General features: G+C 41.1%; 2 protein-coding genes across 2 annotated transcripts in view; both read right to left on the reverse strand.

Moving 5' to 3' along the window:
• Positions 1-2862: 2862 nt before the first annotated feature.
• Positions 2863-5244, reverse strand: LOC132522880 (forkhead box protein D4-like 1). The gene has a single exon (XM_060153453.1). It carries the CDS (start codon positions 4779-4781, stop codon positions 3402-3404), a length of 1380 nt encoding a protein of 459 aa, XP_060009436.1. The 5' UTR covers positions 4782-5244; the 3' UTR covers positions 2863-3401.
• A 2308-nt stretch (positions 5245-7552) lies between these two features.
• Positions 7553-19032, reverse strand: part of LOC132523610 (zinc-regulated GTPase metalloprotein activator 1A) — a 48648-nt gene continuing 37168 nt past the window's right edge. The window contains exons 12-15 of the mRNA XM_060155012.1: positions 16052-16120; positions 15884-15949; positions 13646-13775; positions 7553-13125 (exon numbers count right to left, since the gene is read on the reverse strand). Coding sequence (XP_060010995.1) covers positions 13055-13125; positions 13646-13775; positions 15884-15949; positions 16052-16120 — 336 coding nt within the window. The 3' untranslated portion in view covers positions 7553-13054. The remainder of the gene's footprint in view (positions 13126-13645; positions 13776-15883; positions 15950-16051; positions 16121-19032) is intronic.

Below are 19032 nucleotides of genomic sequence, written 5' to 3' on the forward strand. Positions count from 1 at the left end.
CGGGCCGGTGCACTTGCCAGGGCCGGGCCGGCCGTGACCTTTCCGTCGCTCCGCTCGGGCGCTTCCTAGGGAAACGCAGAGCGGAGCCGGGGCGCTGGGCTGCGGATATGACCGTGCGCGGCCTTGGGGCGTCCGAGTCTTGCGGAGAGAAACGCGCTTCCTGACGCGCGAGGCTGGATCCGGGAGCCCGGATGTAAGATCTGTGACCGCGGCCCTCTTCCTGCCTCAGCCTCGGCGACCCACTGGAAGCCCAGGCATAAGAAGGTTGCTGACGCCCAGGGGGCTAGTGGTTGAGAAATCCGACAGAGCCCGGTGCCACCGCCCAAGGTCCTCGGGCGAGTTTCTTAATTTCTCTAAATCGCAAATTTCTTATCTGTGTAATGGAGATTCCATAGTGTCTTCTTCATTGGGTGCTGGGAGGGTTAAAGGGGAATCCATTGCCCCGCAGACAGGAAGCAGGAGATAAGGATTAGCCGCTATTGTTACTATTATTAGTGTTATTATTAGCGGGCTGGACCTGAGGGAGAGTCACTTTTCCTTGTTTCTCCTTCTGCCCTCGCCCGGCCTGTCTGCGCCTCCCAGCTACTTCGCACTCCACTCGAGCCCTTTGGCTCCACTACACAGGCAGCTCTGGACGCTTCCAGTCAATCCGTCCTCAGGAAGACTATCCCGAGGGTAGGAGACGACCCCGACCCTCCAGTCCTTTGCGTAACTCGGAAGCGCCGCGCACGCGGGGGTTTAAAATGGACCAGCGTTCTTATCCAAGCCTGGGGCCGAGGCCAACCGCGGAGCGGACAGAAGCCCCGGACCCGGAAGGTGCCCTGACGCCCCTACTCCGACCCCCCGGGGCCTGGGAACCAGAGCTGCGACCTCGAGCTCGACGCGGTACAGGACGCGGCCCGACCTGCTCACCGTGCCGAGCACCACGCGCCCTCGGCCCATTCCCGCTGCCGGCCGCCCCTGCCCCGGGGGCTGCGCCGCCACAAGGCCGGCCGGAACGCGCTAGCCCGGCCCCGTAGTAGCAGCGGCACCAGGCGCTGGTCCGTTCGGCGAGCCCCAGTGAAGGCCGGAGCTCTCCGCGCAGTCGCGGCGCTTCGTGCAGGTGGACCCGAGCGCCACGTGCATTAGGAGAAGAACGTTTAATTTACTCTTCGACGGAATCGATATTTTTCTTGAAGATTGATCGTTCGATATGGTTTCATTCGGTAATAATTAGGACCTTAGGGGCCGGCTGGGGCCGGATTCCGGCCCGCAGTCACCCACGTTCGTGGCTCCGCTGGTCTGGCCTGGGGTCAAGGGAAGGAAGTAAACGGCGTCTCCTGCAGGGCGCGCGGGAGAGCCTCAGAGTCGGCTCTGGGCTCATCCGCGGCTGTACCCGGCGCTCGGACGTTTGTTGATCGAATAAATGAACGAATGTAGGCCTGGAGACTTTCCACACAAAGGGCAAGAGGAAATTGGAATGTGAACGGGTGTGTTGTTGGCGTGAAATAGGCTCCCTTTATATTCTCCCTTGTTTCCAAACTCTTAGGTGAGCCTCAACCCGCAGAATTTGCTAAAAGAATCTTAAAGCTGAGGTAATGAGGGCGAGACAGACTGAGTTCACGATTTGGCAAAGCCTAAGGAGGGAGAGGGGGATGAAGGGGATGAAGGGGGTTTGGAGGATCTCCTGCTAGCCCAGGATAGGGGCCGACGTAGTCAACCGGTGGTGCTTGCCCTGCGGGCGAAGGCTGCAGGTGCAGAGCGAGGGCAATTGAATCAGAAGCTCGAGAATGGCGGCTACCAAGGGTTGGGCTTGGGAACTTTCCAGAACACCCTCTGAACGAACTACTGCAAGCCAGGAGTCAGTGGGGGTCGTAGGCAGAAGTTCCGAGTGATGGGATGGAGATAAGAAGCTGGAGTAAAAATGGGCCAATTAAACGGCTGTGAAAATGTGTGTCTCTATATGTTCCCTCCCTCCTGGAATGAGAAATTCAAAACTGGGGCTCAAGAGTAGATGAGGGGGCACGAGCTTCTTACACTCACGGGGGGCGGGGGGACTTCCTCCAAACCCGAGCGGAATACAGTTCTTTTGAAACGTGAGCCCTGGTCAGGACCTTGAGAGCTGCAGGGTCTCTAGAAATTTGCGTTCTCTGGCGGGAGTATTTCTTGATGGACATCTTCGTCTTGTTTGCCTCCCACCCAGTCACCTGAAACCGAATACAGTGAGACCTTTCTGGTTGCAAAGTCTTTTCAGAAATTTTTTCGAAAGAGAGAGAAAGTTCTTTCTGTTCTAAAGAAAGGGAATAGAAGTTCCTAGAAGGTACCTGACCTGGGAGTTTTTTAAATTGCAAATGTCCGGGATCCCAGTGCTTCATTTGATATTTCCCTTTTCTCTGGGCCCTAGTTTTGACATTTCTAATTTTTTAAATTGCCTTTTATTTTTCCCGAATAAACTTTGGTCACCACATCTAAGATTCATGTCAAATCGCCCTTCAGCTTATTCAGGAGAAAAATCAACGCTTTAGAAAGATGGAAAGTAAATGGAGAATATATTTAGATGACCTCTAATTATTTTTCACTTATAGATTTCATACATACTAAAATCCCATATTTTAAAAGCCAGAATTTTTTCAACTTCAAATATTCGGAAGTTTTAAAAAACATTTTGAAAATGGATTGTTTCTGACGTCTATAATGAATACGAATTGTAAAACAATTGTTTAACTGGGAGGAAAAAACTAAGTTTTAAAATAAGTTCCATTTAGAAGGCAAAGTAATATAAAATAAACAATGTTGTGTAATGATTTAGCCCTTTATTTAGTCCATATAGTTAGCTTTAATTTTAACACCTCTCCACGCAAGATGGCACATCAGACATACAGATCAGAAATAAATCCTCTGAAATTAAAATTCTACTCATATTACACATTGATTTCAGGAAGACAAAAAGGGCACAAGGATTCTGCGCTGGATTTGGGAATAATACTTGCAGTTCCTAGGGAATGAAGATGGGGGAAACGTTGTGCATTGGACGATTTATTTTCTTTGTTTTTCTTTTAATAACAGAACAAAATGCCCCACTCACGTTCATAGTTCCTCTGGAAATGTGCAAATCGGAAAAGCCTTGGAAGTCACGACTGGAGGCTGGAAAAGAAATGTTCGACGCTGACGCCATCGAACATTTACGTTCAGGTTGTCTTAAGGGAACAATAACCACTTTTCCTTTGTAAGTATTTCGCTGCGAACCGAAATTGGTGGTTGCTCCGCTGTAGGATGCAGGTACACACTCTTGGTCCCGGCTGTGGAAGGTGGAGTGCGTCAGGGCAGGCGGCGAGGAGATCGTGACCCCGGGTGGCTCCGCCCTCCAGGTTGGCTCCCTGTCCGCCCCAAGGAGTCGGGTCCAGGGCAGGTGTGGGTGCTATTCAAAAGGCCGGTGAGGTCCCCTCTCCGCCCGAAAGGGCGACCAGCGACGTCAGCCTAGAGCCCTCTACTCCAGGCTGACACCCCAGGAGCGCCGCTGTGGCGGACAGGTGCCGGCCCAGCAGAGCGCCCTTGCTGGGAGCGCAGCCGCTGGCAGAGTCCTCCTCCTGCTGCTGCTGCTGCTGCTGCTGCTGCTGCTGCTGCAAAATCGTCCGGGCAGCGGATGCGGCGGCGGCGGCGGAGACGTGGAGCAAGGGGGCAGCGGCCTGAGGATGCAACAGGCACGACGGGCGCTGCAGCAGGTGGCGGTAACCCCACGGGTTCGGGGGCAGACTCTGAGCGGCTCCTGTACCAGCTCCCCGGACCCCTTGCAGGATACTCTCGATGCTGAAGGAGGTGCATCCGCCTGCCGGCCGCGACGCCGGCCCCTTGCCCTCCTCCCAAGGCTGGGAGCCTAGCGTGGGCTGCAGCGCCGGAAGGGCGCTGGGGGTCACCAAATCCGCGCCTTGCGCTGTCCTGGGCGCCTCAGCGTAGGCCGGGGCAGAGAGCAGCAGGTAGCGGAGGGGATGAGGATGCAGCAGCGCGCACGGGCGGCTCCCGGGAGTGGAGGCGGGATAGGCCCCCGGGACAGGCTGCGGCGGGGCCGGGGGCCCGAGCAGCATGCCCGGGTAGGGGGTATGCAGGGCGGCGGGCGCAGCGGGCAGGGGGAAGGGGTGGTGCAGGTGGGCTCCCGGAGGCGGGTGGTGGCGCTTGAAGCGCTTCCTGCGCCGAAGGAAGCTGCCGTTGTCGAACATGTCCTGGGAGGCGGGGTCCAGGCTCCAGTAGTTGCCCTTGCCAGGGTGTCCCGGCTCCCGGGGGATTTTGACGAAGCAGTCGTTGAGCGAGAGGTTGTGGCGGATGCTGTTTTGCCAGGCGGGGAACTTGCGACGGTAGTAAGGGAAGCGGCCACTGATGAAGGCGCAGATGCCGCTGAGCGTGAGGCGCTTGTGTGGGCTCTGCAGAATGGCCATGGTGATGAGCGCGATGTATGAGTAGGGGGGCTTCGCCGGCTGCGGGGCGCCCGCAGAGGCCGCCGCAGACCCCATCGGTGCCCCGAACTTGGGGCCAAACTCGGAGGAGTCGCTTGGGCCGCCGCCGCCGCTCTCGGTGCGCTCTCCGGGAAGCGCACCCGCGCCCGCGCCCCGCCGCGCCTTCTGCGGCTCCGGCTGGTGCAGCGGCTCTAGGAGCCGCTGGCTTCCCTCGGGTTCCTCGTCTTCCTCTTCCTCCTCCTCTTCTTCATCTTCCTCCTCTCCCAGGATATCGATCGCACCGTCTTCCCTATCGGAGCCCCGGAGGCTGCGCGGAGGTGTGGAGCGAAGGCGCTCCGCTCTTGGCAAGTTCATGAAGGAGCAGGTCTTGCAGATGCCGGAGAGGTGGCGGCCGCTCACCTGGCTCTGGGTGGGCTGGGCTGGAAGCCTGTGTTGAGTGTTCCAAGAAGCAGAGACCCTTGAGGTTACCCTTTTAGGTGGTGTTCTTTTTCTTCTGCCGATTTCTCCTTTCCTACACCATCCGGCAAAGATGCACTTTGCCTTTTATTGAGGCTTCTTCTGAGTCCTTGTGTGGACTCCCCCGTCCCCCTTTATACCCTTGCTTGCCCTACCTCAGAGCGCTCTTCCTTCCTCCCGACGCCGTCCAGTGATGAGGGTCCTTTGAGCATTACCCGACGCGGCAAGAGCCTTCAGCTGGCCCCCTCCTTAGCCAGCAAGGAAGGTGCTTCACTCCTCAGGCTCAGCCAGCCAATTGCGCCAGGAGTTGCATAGGCTCTGTTAACGCACTTTGAAAACCGCGCAGATGAAAAAGGGGGTAGGAAAATATGTACCCGACAATCTAAGGCCACCTCCATATTCAGGCCTCTCTCCTGAAGGATAAAAATAGGAGGTGGGAGAGGGCACTAAAATATACACGGTGTTTGGCTGTAAAAGAATGTGTAACAGTAAATATGTTTTTGTGTTTCATAGCTGGTTAGTTACCCACTTTCACTGGCGGATTGTGTCCTCCACTCAGAATGAGGAGCTGAAATATTTTTAATGTTCTTACTACATTCCGGAGCTCAGAGTGGAGTGTGAGAGGGTGTGGCCTCGTCCCTCCTACCGGACACCTCAGCTTCCCAAAATGCTTTCCCTGACCCAAGTTTTCAGAAAAGACTGAAATGTCCTGTCATGAGGTTGTGGAAGTTCAGGGTGGAGGGAAAGAAAGCAGGAGGGCTAGAGAGAAGTCCCCTTCCAGCAGTGATTCTCAACTTCTTTGAACATTTAACCTCAGTATGAAGTAAATTTTATACCACAATCTTGCATAGACTTATATAACTAAAATGAGTTTCATAAAACAAGTGATCAGATATTCTTTCATTTCTTTTTTAATGGCCACGACCAACTAAACTGATTTTGCTGCATACCAACCAGTACAAACCCAGTTTGAAATATCCTTTTCACAAAAATGGCCCAACAACTCCAAAGTATACACCCAGTCTGAGACACTGTCTCTTTCTCTCTCTCCCTTCTTCCTTCTTAAAAAAAAAGCCAACATTAAGCACTTTTTACTATAATAATAAATTCTAATCTTGAAACTTACAGGAGGCAAAAAAGGGCTGCAGTTTCAGTGTCTTAAACTAATTCACCAGGTCATCATTCCTTTCTCACACTAGAGAATAAGATGACAGAGACGCTCTGTTTAAGTCACTTGACATCCTTGGAAGTAACATGATTTTTAGATTGGCTTCAGTTAAATTAGTTCAGAGAATAAAGTAGCAGTGCAGTGCAGTATCATTTAATGTGTGTTATATCACTAGGTATCCTATGGTAAAATACTAACAGTACATACTCATAATTTAATACCTACTTGTGAAAAGAATTTGAGGTGGCATCTAATAAAAATTCAGCATAAAAATATTGTATTATGCCATTGATTGTTACATAGTAAATCTTCTATTAGAGTTTGTAAAATGACAACAAATTTTCAGTGAGAAATCAGAAGCCAGCTAATATAACAAAAAATAGCTTAAAGGAGTTAGTTTCTTCAGGATAAAATTTTGAAAACAGCTTTCTTACAAGTCTTTTTAAAGTCTTATCCTCTATTTCTGAGGTGTTTACCCTCTAAGGCTTCTCAGTTGTATGTAGTTTGTTGAAGTAGAACAAATAACAGAAGTTTTCGAGCCTAACAGATTTGTGTTTGAATCCCAAATTAACCAATTACTACTTGTGTGACCTATTAAACTAAGCTTCAGGAGGGCTGGGACAGGTGTCTTATTCAGCCTTAGATTCCCAGATGCCTCCCGCTCAACCCCCTGTAGGTAAGGCACATTTCTTCCATCAGCATAGGAATCCAATTACCTGGGAAAGGGAGCATTGTTAGTTTTCCTACAGTCAACTTCTATGGGGATTTGGGTTATTTAAAAATGAAAGGAGAAAAGTAAGGGCACTAAAAAAAAAAAAAAAAAAGGCAAAACCACCCCCAATGATGGAAGTATGTCAAAGAGGGCACTGGGAGACAAGAAAGAGCTGCCAATGGCCAAAGCTGGGGCAATCAGAGCATCAAAATATAGTATTAGATTATTAACCAAAGCATAAAATATTCATGTGTCTATACTGATAAAAAGTAGATGACTGAGTAAATACATACATGGGGGAAAGAGGCAAATCTCCCTTGCAGAAAACTTCCAAATACATTATGTAGATATTCCACCCGCTAGGAGGTAGAGCATAACCCTCCAGTCTCTTACTGTGGGCAATGCACAAGGACTTCCTTCCAAAGAGAACCATATGAAGTGGGGGGAGGGGGAATAAGTTACCGTGGAGAAACCTGACAAAGGTTTCAGCCAGGTGTCAGGTAATCAATGTCAACATCAACAGTCATAAATCAGGTTGATAGTATGTACCCTTGATATGAGGTGATAAAAATGGGAGACATGACTACCCATGTAGTCATGGTGGGGGGGTGGAGGAGGGTGGATGGATATGGGAATTCCCTTCTACTATCTGCTCTGCTCCATTTTTCTGTAAATGTAAAACTGTTCTGAAAATTCTATTTTATCAAAAAATTAAATGGGAAAAAAAGGGCCTAGTAGCCAAAAAGTAGAAACTCAAATGTCTATCAACTGATGAGCAGATGAACAAAATGTGGTATATAAATAGAATTTTATCCAGCAATAAAAAGAAACAAAATGCTGATACATGCAACAACATGGATGAACCTTGAAAACATTATGGTAGGTCAAACGAGTCCAAACAGGCAAATCTAGAGACAGAAAGTAGACAAGTATCTGCTGGGGAACAGGGGCAGAGGGAAATGGGGATTAACTGCTAATGGATACAGAGTTTGAGAGCTATGAAAATGTTCTGGAATTACTGATAGGTAGTGGTACTGGTTGCCACTACCTGTGGATATACTAAAGCCATGAATTGTATACTTTAAAGGGTAAATTTTTTTGCTAATTATATCTAATATTAATATACAAAATATATCAATGTAAAAATAAATAGCTGTATCAAGGAAAACTAAGTTGAGTTCTTTGGAGATACTCCATTATGGCAAGTAATTCCTTAAGGAAAAAAAAGGGTGGGGGGACTCTTTCTGTCCCACCTGATTAATTCTTTAATGTTGTGTTACTTTTTGCTCATGAAACACTAAAACATTTAACATGGGGTCCGGTGCATAGTGGGCACTCAATAATATTTGGAGATTACTTCTTTCCTAACACTGAATAGGTTTTTTTTTTCCTGAACAAATCTATCAGGGGGTCATAAATGCCATCCGTCCCACTTTGAAAAACCAACCTCTCTCAACTACTGTACAGTAAAGAGGATGTCTGATCTCTCTCCATTTCGCTCTGAAAGTTAAAGGCAATTCAGTTATCAACCAAGTTGATTCTAACTTTAAATAAGTTGATTCTAATATTAAGACTAATTCTGAGGAAAAAGTCTAGTTCTTCTTTCTCATCAAAGTAGGGCAAGTTGCTAGACATTCAAAGACAGAATTCACTTCTTTCAGTATCACCTCCACAATGTATGGCATTTCTAGAACTGGGAAAGTCCTTTCAAAGAAATCTTAAAATATAATTTTCCACCTACATTACTAATCCAAAGGAGACATTTATTCAATTTGTAGCAAGCAACCAAGCCCACAAATGTTTAAAAACCTTTTAGCTTTATTTTGTTGATAATTCCCTTCAAACTTCATAATCTATTAGGAATTAGAGACCCTTTCAATCCCTGGCCTTCCCTCACCCCCTGGGCTGACCCTTCCCACAGCTATCTTACACTCAGTACTAATGTTCTTGCCCCTTTCACTAAAAGCTGGAAAAGCCTAGGAAAGAATCATGTAAGAAGCTGTGCAGAAGCTTGAATGTATTATCAAGTCTTGCTGGAAAAGGAGAATTTACATTTACTGAAACTCTATAGTCAGGTTACTTTAAATTTAATCCCTGAGAGATTTGCACCTGAACTTTATGAATAAGGAGGCAAAGGTTTAGAGAGACTTAGTAATTTATCCTATATATTACTCAGTAAACTATAAACTTACAGATGAACTATGCCTAAACCCTGATTATCATCATTACCATAATCATAATACCCTGAAAATTTTCTATGGTTAGTAGAATAATGGCCCATGTTATTTATTTGTTAGTGATTTCCATTATAAAAATAAAATCTTCTCTTGAGGATATCTATTGGAGGTTCCAAACCCCTCTGAAGTACAGGTTAAGCTGGTAATGTCTCTGATCACTGAAAAATACTTCATTTTGGGAAAAATAAGAACGAAGAACAGGGCAATGCATATTTAAAAGAACTTATAAATAACATAAAAATACAGTAAAAAAAAATCTAAATTAAAACAGTGAGATGCCATTCCATCCAGAATGGCAAAGGTTAAAATGTGTTAGCTAGGTTTGGAAAAAAGGGTACTTTCATACACTCCTGTTTTACAGCAAGAAGGTACAGCCATTTGGGAAGGCAATTTATCAGTATCTGTTAAGAACTTTAAATGTGCATATCCTGGAAGCCAGTGATTCCACCCTTACATATCTCTTCCAGAGAAACATTCTCATATAAAAACAAAGAGGCGCACATAATGATGTTCACTGCAGCACTGTCTGCAATTTCAAAAACAGGAAACAACTAGTTCATCTGCCACGGTGATCACAACCACATCACTTGTCCAGCTCAAAGCCCTTCAGCCACTTCCCAGGGCTTTCAGAATAAACCAAATATTTTGCTCTGTCCTGTAAGCAAAAAGCCCGGCCCTGGCTCACAACTCCAATCCCACCTCCTACCCTGGCTTTCGAACCTTCCACCACACTTGCCTTCTTCCTGGTCTTCCAGCACACTATACGGGTTCCCACCTAAAGGCCCTCTCCACTGCTTGCTCCCTCTGTGTAGAATCTTCTCCCTGACTTTGCATCAATGACTCCTTTTAACTCTGTTCTCAACTTAAAAGCCACCTCTGGCAACCTGGATGAACCTTGAGGTTCATTATGCTAAGTGAAATAAGTTAGAGAAAGACAAATACTGTAGGATTTCACTCATCTGTGGAATATAAAAAACAAACGAACAAAACAAATAAATGAGCAAAACAAAACAAAACAAAACACATGGATACAGAGAGCAGAGCAATGGTTACCAGAGGGGAAGGGGAAGGAAACTAAACTGTATGGAGAAGGATGGAAACTAAATTTTTGGTGGTGAGCACACTGTAGTGTATACAGAAGTAAAAATATAATGTTGTACACATGAAACTTATACAATGTTAAAAGCTAACGTCACCTCAATAAGAAATAAAGTTTTTTAAAAAATGACAATTTTCACCAAATTGTACTATAGATTGAATTCAATTCAGTTAAAATCCTAGCAGCCTTTTTGAAGAAACTGACATGTTAATGATAAAATTTATATTGAAAACAAAAATACCTAAAATAGCTGTAACAACTCTGAAAAAGATAAACAAGATTGGAATATTTACACTACCTAATTTCAAAACTTACTCTAAGGCTAAAGTTATCAGGACAGTGTGGTAGTGCCATAAGGACAGACGAATGAAAATAATGTCCATGAAAACACACACACACACACACACACACACACACACACGCCACGTGATTTTCAGCAAAGGTGCAAAAAGCTCATTCAAAGGGCAAAAGAGTTTTCAAGACATAACGATGGAACAATTAACTTGAAATGGATCATGATGCTAAATGTTAAGAGCTAAAATTATTAAGTTCCTAAAAGAAAACATAGGAAAGATCTTTGTGACATTGGGATTAGCAAAAAGTTCTAAAATAGCCCCAACCCACCAAAAACAAAAAAGCCACTTCTCCTCAGAAAGGCTTTTCATGCCCACTCATTCTAAACTCAGTTTTGATTTTTATCAGCCTTCTTCAGGCACCTCGTATTTTCTCACTTATTTATATCCCTCCATTAGAATGTAAGCAATACAAACCTGGCTTTTAACCATCATGTGCAGTTTCAGCCCCAGCACTAATACTGGGCAAACTTGGAAGCTCTCAATGAATGTTTTTTTAAAGAAATGTATTCTATGCTATACTATGAATTTCTGTCCAGCAGTTAAAGACATATTTATATGCATTGTCATGGAAAGATCTAAGATTAATAGTTTTTTTTAAAGAGCAAACAGCATTATAATATGTAAAGAATGATTTTTTATTTAAAACACACATTATAAAAATCTTTCCTTGAGGATATTTATGGCAAGTTTGTAAGTTTCCCGAAGAAATTCCTTAAATGATAGCTTTATTATTGGAAAATAATTCACTTTGGGAAACAATGTAAACCATAATGTGTGCATAAGTGAAAAGAAACATCTAAAAGGATAGACATTAAACTGACAACACTGCTTACCCAGAAGTGACAGTGACTGAAGGAGAAAGGTCAGGAGAGACTGACTTCATCTGTAATGCTTGTGTTTTACAACACAAATGTAGTCATGCAATACTTTTGTAAAGAAAAATATTTAAAGATTAATACATTATAAAGAAAAAAACCAAATATTTATCAGTTTAAAACAGATTTTTAAGAGTTTAGATTAATATTACTTCAAACATGTCTCCCACAACAGTACCATTAATTATAAGCCCTTTCTCATGACCTAGAACAGATGAATCTAAATACTTATTATTTGCCAATGAACATTATGAAGTATTATCATGACTACGTTAATTATAAAACAAATTGAAATTGTTAGGAAGGAGAAAACATTTATCTATGCTCTGTTGTGGGCCAAGAGCTGAGCTGGGTGTATTACAAACCTATTTAACCCTCATAACAAGCTTGAATGTTTGATATTATCACTGTCCACTTTAAAGTAAGAAAACTAATCTCAGAGAAATACTTTGCCCAAGATTATACAGCCAAGAAGCAGCAGAGCTGGAATTAAAGCCCTAGAATTAAAGATCTGACTCAAAAATCAGCTGACTTTCTATCAGGCAATTGGCTGCCACAAAATAATCGTATTCTCTTAACCACAAGTTAAGAGAATAGATTCAGGAGGCAAATGGATGAACATAAAGAAGTTATATTAAAAAGGTACAGAACACGGGACGGGAGATAGATAATCTAATCAATTAGCCTGCCTCCAACTACTGGAACCATTCAAGATACATAGATGTAATTTTGACTTAAAGTTCTGAAAAAATATTCCAAAAGCCATTCTGACAGCCTTCTGATATTTAACAACCATTAACTCTTCTTTAAATTCCATTTAATGCCTTTCTCTTACAATCTGAATATAGTTAAGCTGACCTGGCCTTTAGCAGGAAGAAGAGAAAAGTAATCCATTGTATACTTACACGCCTACCATTTATATAAAGATTGTTAAATTATCAAAAGTTAAATGCACTTACATCTGAAGTTTTATACCTTGTCACTTTTTAGTTTATATTGAAAAATAAAGAAGTTTAAAAAAAAAAGATGAATTTAATACCAGTAGTAAAATCTACTTTAAAACTAAAATCTACTCTAAAATTAAAAACTCTACAATTGAAATCTTTGAAATATATTACAAAGTGAATGGCTGAAGTTCCATTACACTGACTACCAGTAAGGCTTAGAATCTGACTAAGAATAAGAGAAAGTTTCAGTTAATTTCTTTGATTTAGGTTTCTTCCACTTATAAGTCTCTACCACTGTAAACCCTTTATTTCCTTTAATAAAAATGGTGACATTGTTTTTAAAAATTTTTGTTATTAACAATAAAATTACATCCACGCAATCAGCTGAAGTTCTAAGGGAAAATGACAATGTTGAAGTAAGTTTTCCCATTATTATTATTATAACTTCCATGAGTGAGAAATTCAGCATATGTAAACTCCAAAGCCAATTCTGCAAGATATGTTTATGAATCATCTGTCCACAAAAAAAAGTCAGAGGACAGTGTATTTTATTGTATGAATATCAAATGTTTTATAATACTGATTTACTATGTTGTATGTATTCTATAAAATAAATACTATTTTAAAGTTTACACTGGAATTCGTAAGAGAAGTAATGCAAAGAATAGATGCTTGAAATACATCCAATAGGAAACTTATTCCCAATTTTATCATCCAATCCTTTTGGTGATGCTTCTAGTGTTATGGACAAACTTGATCTTCTTTGAAATGTGTTGTTCATTGATTTTCTGTTTCAGTCACAGTAGCTATAAATAGTTGTTTAAGAATATCCTTATCTAAATTCCTGCCTGCAAACAGAACAAAACATGGTATGAGTATATGATGCTTATTAAAATGACACAGTTTACCTATCAAGTCCCGATCATTAAAGGCTTCATGATCTTCAGAAATGTATAAAAACAACAGTAATTAATGATTCCTTCCTTAACTTTCTAATTAAGTCCCTTAGAACCAAGTTGGCATTTGGATTAATCACTTTTCTGAAATTATTTGAAGAAGAGTAAAAGGCTTAACAAGTTCTTATGATGTTATCTCATAATTAAGACAAATACATTAACCACAAGCTTATTCAGATTTACAAAAGAGGTTCAGATTGGTTAGTACTGCTTACATAGCACATTATATCCCTTTCTCTCTCTCTCTCTCTTTTGCTTTAGAAATTTAACTGTTTATAAGGGAAAAGAATCTGAAAAAAATAGATATATATGTATGTATAACTAAATCACTTTGCTGTACATCTGAAAATAACACAACATTGTAAATCAACTATACTTCAATTTAAAAAAAAGTTAACTGTTTGTCACTTACCAATAAAGACCAGTCGATTTGTTCTCTCACTGTCATGTTCCCAGCTCACTGGTGTCTCCTCCAGATCATACAGCTCATGGACGCCCTGGACAATCACTTGTTGTGGTTTGTCTTTGATCGACACCAGCCCCTGCTCAGAGGAGAATGAGCAATCAGCCACAGTTTGAATTTAAAAGCAGAAATCGAGCATCAATGTTAATGGATTAATTACTCCCATTTCTTTTTAAAATACAAACTCATAAAGGAGATGCTGTTAAAATTACTTAATTCCAGTTATTTGTGCATTAAAGTGTTTCCTAAATCCTCCAGTTTTTAAAAAAGGCTTCTGCACATTTTTTTAAAAACAATCCCTATTTCTAATGCTAAAATTAATATATGTAATTAGGATGTTTATTCAGTGTTACCACAATGAAAACTGAAACAACCAAATGATAAAACATGTTATATCTCAAATTCTACCAATTATTCTACTTTTAAGGATTTTATACTTGTTTCACAGTTTCAGTGGGAAAATTTGAGAAGTTAAAGGATTTTGGTGATAATCTGTTTTTGAATGGGTTGTAATAAATGGAGTAGATAATGATGAAATAAAGGTAAAGAAAAACTATTATATTTATCTGAATAAAATTCATTTAACATTGCTTTGCAGAAATGAGGAACAAATTATCTGATGAACTGGCCGAGGGGATGAAATAATTTCTCTGAAATAATGTTTGTTATACATATTTATTATAAAAATAATATATATATTGAAAAATAGTAAGAGACAAACCACTGTCATTCCCACCACATAATTTTTGATGTATTCATGTATTTGGGGTACATGTTCTTCCAGTTTTCTTTTCTTGTGCAGAGTTTTGTTTTCTGCTTTTCAAATCTGAGTTTTAATATGTAACAACAAACTCCATGGAGAGAATTACCTAAGCATCAATTTTATACTTGTATAAAGACTTTGAAGTTGTCAGCTGTTATTAGAGTTAACAGTTTAAACATGTTGATTATTTTCAGACTAGTATAATACTTTGTAACAGCAAAGAGAAGGAGGTCTATGAAGAGAAAGGCTGTGGTGCCTCAGATGTCCCAGCGTTGCTGTGATGAGAGGAAGGCCAAAAGAAGAACCAAGGAGGACAGCTGCAGAACAACTGTCATACACGAAGGACAAAATCCAGACTGGGATGGTGCAAGATGAGCCACTGAACTCTATACAGAGGTCTCGTTGCTGCATTAGTATAAACGCCCAAATGGTTGCTTTTCTAGGTAACCACCCCCCATTCAGTACTAGGGGATAAAAGCAGTTACAGAATGAAATATGATCTTCCAATTAGGATCACAGAATGTAGATGGGGACACAGTCATAAAGAAGCAGCAGGATCTGGCTTAGTTCCTCTGCGGGGGAACGACTGGGGAATAGATTCAGCTGTGCTGCTCTGCAGCACCAATCCCAGGTGGAACCAGCACAGGGAGTGAAGAAATCTAAACCAAAATAGTTTCCCGGTCACTCTAGCGGCCCTAGGAAGTCGGCTGCTAGCCAGAGAATCTAGCTACTAACAGTAATGATAATAAACAGTAATAATAAAACCTTATGCACACTTCTGGAAACACAGGAGTAGACACTCAAATGACTGTTGATTCGTTAAGCACACAGCCTAGAACCCACTGCTCCCTGGAAAAAACACCTTTTGTAACATAATACCCAAATATCAAGTAATATGAAGGGATTTCCAAACAGAGCAAGAATTCTTCTAGTCCTCTGTAACACTGTCTCACAGTATAACAAATGTTTAGTGTCTGCTAAATTCATCAAGAAACATAAGGTTCAGCTGCGGCAAGATTTCTAATATTACTCCTCTGTTAATGAAGCTCTCTTAGAAAAATCAACACAAGAAAACTTTCCGTTTTCTCTGACTAACCAAGCTGTGTGCCAAGGGGAGGAGAGTTTTAACAAGTCAAGCTCATTAGCTAGATAACCGCTCTGAGCACCTGGCAGTAGAGAGCAGGGGGTAAGGTTTCAAAGCACACAGGTTGTTTTAGCTGCAACACTCAATGAAGCTGTGCAAATAAATCATGCTTTATGCAATGACTTCCAAAGCTTCTTTTCAGAAATGGAAATAAGGAAAAACAGACAAAGGTTATTTGGACTAAAACTAGTCCTTGTGTTTAAGACTAAATATGGTTTTGTGTAACAGCAAAGAAAGGGACTTTGTCCAAAAGTATAAAGCTGTAAGCTATGTACTGCACCTTTAGTCGTATGACCTCCATGCAGTCGTCATCCCTGTTTCTCACATTCTTTTCCCACAGAAGATTCTGTATCAAGTGACATATTTTAATAAGATCAACCACTGCTCATAGGAACAACTACATAGCAAAACAATTGATAAATCATTAATCAGTTAAAATTGCATTCACCTGAATATAGACATTTAGACTTTCTTCCTTTGCATTTCCTGGTACTTCGAATGTGACTGTAATAATACTCTGTAAATCAAGAGATAGTCAATAATGATTTTTTTATAGTAATGTCAAAATATTTTTTTAAATCACAAGTTTTAAGATGAAAAGTAAGGAAACATTCATGGGCATCTGTGTTGCCTTAACAACTATATTAGGTATATCTTTTTCACTATATTTGCTCATTTTTGGTATCAGCAACTCCATGTTCTATATTCTGCAGAGTTAGTCAATGGCTTAGTATTTACACAGAGAAACTCTTATGAAAGGATACTCATTGTTTAATTCATTCTTTACAAGATTCTCAGCACTAAGAGAGAGGGTAATATAGAGAGCGTATCAACTATGTACTGGACGAGGTACTTTTGCCTGGGTCACTTTATTTCATCTTTTCATTTACTCATGACAGCAATCCTGTGGATTAAAGAGAACTATTTCCATTTTATAAATTGGGGAAGATGAGGCTTAGAAAAAATAAACTACAAAATGCAAACATTTTCTGGGAAAAATAAATATAAGTTAAAAGATTCAGTTTCTCTCTGACCAAACATGTACCAAGGGAAGAAGAGTTCCTAGAGATGAGAATGATAATATAATGTCATCTTTGGTTTTAGAAGGTTGACATCAACATTTATAGAATGTTAACTCTGAGATTTATTTTTCCTCCTGAGCTTGATAAACCCCTCACTGTCCACTCTAAGGAATTTCCTCTAGCTGAGCACATAATTAAAATCCAAACCTCCGTTTGCCACAGTAACCCAAAATTTCAAAATTAATGATAAAAATACACAAGGGCTAAGCATAACACAATAAAAGCACAAACACCACCTTGGATAATAACATGCTGAAACCAAGCTTTAAAACAGGCAGGACGAACACACTAATGCACAGCTTTGCATAACTGTCCAGAACCACACATCTTAACAAATAATACTTAAAACTCCATACCAAAATGTATAGCAAGTCATATAGCATATCAAAATATACAGCAAAAGGTTGCCAAATGAAACATAATTTGTCAGTTTCAAAAGACAGTAGTAATTCAACTTTCAAAAATGCTTAAAATATTTTATTCAAGTTGGATAACTTGGCTTTTAACGTTGGGAATGTCTTAGTATAGGACTCAATATTGTCTTATTCTTAGCTTAAAGAATTTTGTATCAGGAATGAGTTTTGCTTTTGGCAAGTTAGAGATATGACAATATCTCTAAGGGGTACAATTAACTGCAATGTGAAATTTTAAAAATGGTTTTAAAAATTAAGACAATGCATCCTGGGGCTCAAGGAGGGAGAGATACTTTTAGAACTAGATGTTTTTCTGTACCAATAAACTCTTCTCATATTAGACAAACCCTAAAGAAGACGAAACCCATAAATGCCCAGTGCAGAAGATAAGGGTCACAATGCATAGTTCACAACTGGCTCTACTAATAAGTATACATAGAATTCCACCTGGGTTTTCTCATCTACCTTATTACCATCTTCCAAACCCAGGTCCTCTTTATCAGGATGACCAAGAAAACCATGAAAAATAGAGAAATGCATTAAACATCACTCAGTGATAAAACTGTAATGACATACATGATATGTCCTAGGTATTACCCATTTCAGACTTCTTTTTGAACCTAAAAAATGTTTATTTTGAACCTAAAATTAACTCTCCTTTCCCCAGACACAGAAAGAAACAGAAACCTGAGGCAATAATTCAGAAAACTGAAGCAAAATAAGGTACTGCCCCTAAAATAAAATTTAGGAATAACTCCCAAATTTTTGTAGTTTGGTGTGTTTTTTCTTTAACCTACCAGGTTATTTCCCTCAGTTTTCTACTCTTTTACAAACAATACCTAATATGCAATAATTTCTATATATTTTTTCATCTGGAAAACTAAGCCCACTAACATGCTTGAACACAAAACCTCTGTCACCACACTCCACTCCTCTGCTCCTCTTTCCCTGTATCACCTCTGCTGTGATATCCTGCCATCAGGTACATAGCTAAATACTTGGTGTTTTCATCCAAATCAGTTTACCTTCTAAATTTCCCTATTTCTAGGTTCCTCTTGTCTATCTAGGCTTGTTTCCCATCACTTCTCTCTCTCCTTACTGCTCACCATCAGTTACTTAGGCTATTCATGCAAACCTACCTGTGCTCGTTTTATACCATTTCCATTCTCACTGTAACCAGCATGGATCAGGCCCTAATCACAGGGTATCTGGACTTTTGCAATATCTTCCTGCTTGGTCTCCTGACTCCACACTCCAATCCAGCTCACCGGACACTGTCCAATAGCAGAGCATGAGTTCTCTTTGTCTGGCAAATCAAAGCCTAATACCTTAGGTCAGGATTCCAATACCAAGCATTCACCAGGACTTCTGCACTAGAATACTGCTCTTCTAGAGCATTGTCACTTTCCCACTTTTAAAGATCTGGATTGCTCTTTCCCTTATTTCTTCCAGTCTAAAAAAACACAAAAAACAAAAAACCTCCTAGTTTAAGGCTACTTTTTAGTGTATAAATCAGAATAGCAGTTACATCTTTGGAAGAAGAAGGGTTACCAACTGGGAAGGGACACAAGGGAACTCTCTTAACAGTTTTGGAAATCTTTATCTTGATCTGAGTGAGAATTACAGAGATATGTGTTCATGTGTACATATGGACAGCTATATAGGCACAAATGTAAGTAAAGATACATTGACTTGTACTCTAAAACCCTGTATGCTTTATGTTTAAAAAAAAAAAAGAAAAAAGAAAAAACTATCTTTCATGAAGCTTCAGATCCACTAAACCAAATGAGACTGTTCATGCTTCTGAAACCCATAGTCCTTGATCTGCAATATTATATTATACTCTGCCCTATGTTTATATATCTAAAGCAGGAAAGTGCATCAGAATCTCCTGCAGAGCTTTTTTAAAAAAAATAGACATGCCCTATTTACTG

This window comes from Lagenorhynchus albirostris, chromosome 7 (genome assembly GCF_949774975.1).
Source record: "Lagenorhynchus albirostris chromosome 7, mLagAlb1.1, whole genome shotgun sequence".
NCBI classification, from domain to species: Eukaryota; Metazoa; Chordata; class Mammalia; order Artiodactyla; family Delphinidae; genus Lagenorhynchus; species Lagenorhynchus albirostris.

What these genes read in the sequence shown, in the direction of transcription:
- LOC132522880 (XM_060153453.1), bottom strand. Translation starts at nt 4,781, where the DNA reads ATGAACTTGCCAAGAGCGGAGCGCCTTCGCTCCACACCTCCGCGCAGC.